Source organism: Pediculus humanus, genomic scaffold (assembly GCF_000006295.1).
Source record: "Pediculus humanus corporis 1103172107708 genomic scaffold, whole genome shotgun sequence".
NCBI lineage: Eukaryota > Metazoa > Arthropoda > Insecta > Psocodea > Pediculidae > Pediculus > Pediculus humanus.
Window position 1 is genome coordinate 129,031 of NW_002987312.1, and position 5,701 is coordinate 134,731.

The following is a 5,701-nucleotide window of genomic DNA, read 5'->3' on the forward strand; positions in this document are numbered from 1 at the left end:
AAAAACAAACAAACAAACACTCAATGGTGGGGAAAACGTGTTTGTTTGTTTGTTTGTTATTTTTATTTTTTTGATTATAAGTTTATCTGTCCATCCCTTAGCTACAGAAAAAAAAGGGTTATTTATAAAAAAAAGGGAAATAAAATAAAATAATAAATTGAATTATAATCTAATAATAAAAACGAAACGTAATTTTTATTTATATTATATTACTTATAACGGAAAATATATATATATATATATTAAAAAGTTGTTGAATGTGAAACTAATTTTCAAAACAGTAGGACTCCATATTAATAATAATAATAATAATATAAAACGCCTTTTACACACAATTACAGACTGCGGTGTCATATTTTCATTTTTTTTTTTTTTCTTCATTCGCCATCAAATCAAACAAATTTGATGACAAGTTTTTTTTTTTTTTTTTTTATTTTTCTTCCCCCCGTCTTTTTTTTTTTTGACAAAACTTTCCTCAATTGTATTTATCATCGCAAAAGAAAATTATTATTTGAAAATTTTCCCAAAAAGTTATTTTTACACACACTCACACGCACACGCACGAAAAGAAATCATAGAGTAAATAAACTTTATTATTACGTCGCGTAAAAAAATTTGTAAAAGGAAAAAAAAAAAAAAAAAAACATTTTTCGAGAGTTTCCGTTTTTTTACTCTATGACTTTAATGAAATCGATGGTGTAAATTTTTTGTCAGAATCGTTTAAAATTAAATTATTATAATTAATTAAATTAAATTAAATTAAATAATAAATAAAATGTTTCTGAAATTAATTTTATAAAAAATAAATAAGGAGATGCGTACACGTGCGTTACGTAATAATAATAATAAATTTGAGATGCAATAATTTTAAATTTTTTAAAAAAAATGGCGGTTATTATTTATTTATTTTTAAATGCGATTTAAATTTATCGTTAATATCGTCTGCTTAATTTTTGATTTGTTCGAACGCGCGCACACATCTCACCTCGATGTGATTAATTAGAATTTTCTTTTGCATTTCGTAGCCATATTGGCTACGTGTAAAAACTCATTCGAAAAACAAAAAAAATTAAACGACAATTAAAAACGTTGGTCTCGGGGGGAAGGAGGGGGAGGGTTTGATTTGTTATTAATTAAAACGACGTAATATCGGGGTAGGGGGGTTGTGTTGTTCAATAATTAATTTAATTGCGAATTTTTTTTTGAATAAAAACATATTTTAAGGAAAAACATTCGTTGTTGTGATTCTCTCGCCGCCATTTTGATAAAAAAAAATTTAGTTATTTATTTATTATTTTATAATATATATTTTAAATTACACGTTTATTCGTTTAAGGTTTTGCAATTAGGTATTTCCGACGACCGACCGACCGATAAAATAATAATAATAATAATAATAATGAATGAAATAAAAAATAATTTTACGTAATTACTCAATAATAATAATAATAATAATAATTTTTTTTTGATTACATTATTACTTTTTTCGTCGTCATATATACATACTTACTTTTATCATTATTATTATTATCATCATTATTATTTTTCTCTTCGGAATTTGAATTTTGGTTACTTGAATGTAAGGAATTTAAACGAATTTTTTTTTTTTTTTAAATTTTTAACCGTTAAAAAAACGAAAACTTTACGATAGGTTAAAGGTTCGAAAATGGCTCCTCACTTAAATAAAATAGGGGGAAGAGGGGGAAGGAGGAGGGGGATAATGATTTTTTATAAGGAGATGGATAATTATGCGAATAATTATAAGTAATGAGTTTCGGTTTTACTTATCAGTCGAGTTTAATAATAATAATAATAATAATAATTTTTTTTGCAATATGGAGAAAGTAGTTAGTTAATTTCGATTGTGGTTTTACGTTAAATAACTTTTAAAAGGGAAAACGCGTCGAAAATTTCCCACACGCACACACACACGCACCCCTTCCCCCGAAAATGTGTAAAAAATAAAAATAAAAAAAAAATTTTTTTCATTGATATGTTTCAGTTCGAATATTATTTAATCGAGTTTTTATAATTATTTGGGGGGGGAAAAGTTTTTTTACGTTATCGTCACTACTACCACCACTACTACTACAACTACCACCTCCACCACCACTACAACTACTACTGATAAATTATCGTGTAAATTTTTTTTTTTTTGCACTGATAAAAAAAAAAAAACGGTAAAACGTTGGAGGCGATGTCGAACGAGGAAATTTTGTTTAAATTCGGGTAAGTTTTCATTACCTTTAATTAGTACTTAACTTACCTTATTATAATTATTATTATTATTATTATTATTAAGCATATATCGTAATGCCGAAAGGAAGGGAAAAATTAACAGGAGGAGGGGAATGGGAAAATACAAAATTTAATAATAATAATTAGAAAATTATAGTTATTGATATTAATGATTGTGCGTGTGTGTGTGTGTGTGCGCGCGTGTGTTTTATTACCCGTAATTCTTCTTCATTTGATCGACGTTTCGTTATTTTAACGAAAGTATTAAAATATTTCCCCCCTCCCCCCAATAGAGAAGAAAAGGATTTTTTATATACCCCGAATCGAGTAAGGAGAAAAGTACCGGGTACCTTTGTTATCAATTATTGCAAATTTCACGTTTTTACTATCTACGATAAAGAATTTCACAAATTTTTTATTTATTTATTTATTAACCCCCCCCTTCCCTTCCCCCCAGGGGGTAATAATTATTACAAGTTTGCTGAAATTATACTGTTACAATAAATAGGAAACAATTCGACCATAAAAAAAAAAAAAATTATGCCAAAGGGCAACGTCTGTTAATAATAATAATAATAATGTAAAAAAGCGTGATAGAAGGGAATGTTGTTTTTGTTGGTTGTTGGTTGTTGTTTGCATGATAGTAGATTTTGGTAGACGGGTAGTCGCCTTGTTATGCTTCCGGCAATTCGGGGTATTTGAAAGCTGTATAACCCGTTTAAATATCTGCAAATCTCGTTTGTTCGTAACGAAAAAAAATTTTTTTTTTTTTGTAATGACCCGTGGACTTTTTTTAAAAAAAAAAAAAATTACCTGAGATCTTAAAAATATTATTAATCGGTTAACGTTCTTAATAATAATAATAATAATAATAATGAAAACAATATTTAATTTTTTTTTGTATTTTTCAGTCATTATTATTATTATTACGTTCCACGATAAAATGGCGAAAGCGTCAACGAACATGGAAACCGTTTTACTTTGTTCGAAATCGAAAAATGAAAATAAAAAAAATAATTCTTACAGATGTTCCGGTTTATTAATCGGCGACCGTTTCGTCATAACAACGGGTATCATATTGATACCTTTTTTAAATAACGAATATTTCGATTTGATAAACAATTGTAATTATTCGAAATTGAAAATGTTCGATACGAATCCGATGAAAAAAATCGGCGTTTGGAGGGAAATTGTTGATCGTACGGACGTTGCCAAATCGAAATCATCGATTATCGAAGCAACGAGTCGATTGGTTGCAATTTGGAAATGTCCTCTGGTGGAACGAACACTTCGAAACGTATTTTTTGATTGGACGATCGAACACGGTTGTACTGGGGAAAAGTCGTTGGACAACGACGAAATTCGAGTCTCTAAACAATTGTTATCGATATTTGCGATACTCGAATTAGAAGACGAGAGGTATGGCAACGTTGGAGAGAGTCGGATCGCGTCGACGTTGACGATGACACTCGAAAAGTTTTTGACGAGGCCCGTGGTGAGAGGGCGGGAAATAAAAATAATATCGACGCCATTCGGAAACGATTTATTTATAAATTCTCTAAGTTCTGGAATAATAAGTAATTTGGTTGGAATTGAAAATTGTTTGATTTTAACGGATGCAAGAACTGTTCCAGGGTGCGAAGGAGCGCCAATTTTTTCATCTATGAAATCAAGGTAAAAACCTTCGAAACTTAACCGACCAACCAATCGAGAATCGAGAATCGATTAATCGAACTCGTGTTTTTATTTTACGCCTAATATTTATTGCTTACAGGCTAGAAAGCATCGGCCTAATAATATTTTTAATAAATCTGATGTAACAAAATGTAAAAATTGCAAACTTTTGTATATATATAAATATATACAAGAAAGGGCAAGTTTTTTTTTTTTTTTGCAAATTTACCTTATCCTAAAGGTATAAATATCGTCCGGATAGTTTTTTTTTTGCACTTCCTTCATTCTCAGGTGAAAATAATAATAATAATAATAATAATTTAAAACTTTGCCCTTTTACTTAAACCTGTATTTAAAAAAAAAAAAAAAAAAAATGTTTTTCGAAATTTATTTTAAATTATTTATTTAAAAAAAAAGTTTATGTAATTATTAATTTATAAATAAATTTGTTTTTTAAAATTTTAATATCTTGTTTTACTTGAATTATTTTTACGTCAGAAATTAATAAGAAAAAAAATCGAGGAAGTTAATAATTAATTAATTATCGATTGATCGATCAATCGATCGATCGATCGATCGATATCGACGCGAACGATTTAACGTTTTTTTTTTTACTTTCAAAATGTCAAAAAAAAAAATTTACAAAATTAATTGATTGGGATATTGATTATTGTTTCAGGTATGATGATAATAATAATTTAATAGGTTTAGTAATTTGTCCTTTGACATGGTGCAAAGGTGAATGGGTTGGATTTACCATCGGAGTTAATCTTTATCCCATTTTAAAGGAATTACTTGGGAAGAAAAAAATCCAGGATGAAAATGTTTTCCCTCATTTAGGTTAATAATTTTATTTATTAACTATTTTTTAAATTGTGTTATGTGTGAGAAAAATAAATAAATAAATACATATTTAATTTACTTTTAGATGTGAATTCTGATATTCCAAAAGATTTGGATGAAATTGTTGTTTTGATTTGTAATAATAATAATATTTGGGGATCTGGAATTGTTTTAAATTCCAAAACCGTTTTAACTTGTTCACACGTTTTGAAAAATGTAAGTAATTGGAAAATTTTGTGTTTGATGAATATATTAAAATATTTAATTTGATTTTTGTGGTTTTTTTTTTTTTTTTTTTTAGGGAGGTGAAGTGTCAGTTTTTTACAAAAAGAAACATCATTCTTGTAAAATAGTTTATAAAACAGATGATGACGTACCATACGATTTGGGTATCGTTCAAAGCGAAAATGAAATTTTTACAAATTTTATTAAATTTTCCAAAGAATTTCCCACAATTGGTAATTTTTCTTTTGAAAAATAAAACTTATACCTGATGATGCCTGATGGTAGTTTTTTAATAAAAATAAATATTTTATTAGGAGATGAAGTTATTGCAGTCGGTTTTCCTTTTTTTTCTGATAAATATGATGTAAATATTCGACCGAGTTTATCAAAAGGTTCCATATCTCTTATTAAATCTAATATGATACAAACTACTTGTTGTATACAATCGGGATTTAGTGGGGGACCATTACTTAAAAATGGACAATTAATTGGTATTGAATAAAACAAAATTTATTATTATTATTATTATTATTAATTAAAGGTTGTGTTAAAATCTTAACCTTTTTTTTTTTTTAGGTGTGATCGTTTCAAACACTAGGGATTTAGGAACAGGAGCTCATTTTCCTCATATAAATTTTGTAATTTCATCAAAAGCTTTTGAAGATGTCATTGTTAAATATTTAGAAACGAACAATGTTGAATTATTAAAAAAACTTAAAGT

The 5,701-nt window shown here is 27.3% G+C and overlaps 1 protein-coding gene across 1 annotated transcript in view; it reads left to right on the forward strand.

Annotated features, from left to right (window-relative positions):
* Window positions 1-3,181: 3,181 nt before the first annotated feature.
* Window positions 3,182-5,701, forward strand: part of Phum_PHUM308560 (heat shock protein 70 HSP70 interacting protein, putative) — a gene marked incomplete at both ends in the record, with an annotated part of 5,232 nt that continues 2,712 nt past the window's right edge. Inside the window, 6 exons of the mRNA XM_002427250.1 lie at window positions 3,182-3,912; window positions 4,592-4,650; window positions 4,841-4,975; window positions 5,061-5,213; window positions 5,295-5,471; window positions 5,557-5,699. Of these exons, the coding sequence (XP_002427295.1) occupies window positions 3,182-3,912; window positions 4,592-4,650; window positions 4,841-4,975; window positions 5,061-5,213; window positions 5,295-5,471; window positions 5,557-5,699 (1,398 nt within the window). The remainder of the gene's footprint in view (window positions 3,913-4,591; window positions 4,651-4,840; window positions 4,976-5,060; window positions 5,214-5,294; window positions 5,472-5,556; window positions 5,700-5,701) is intronic.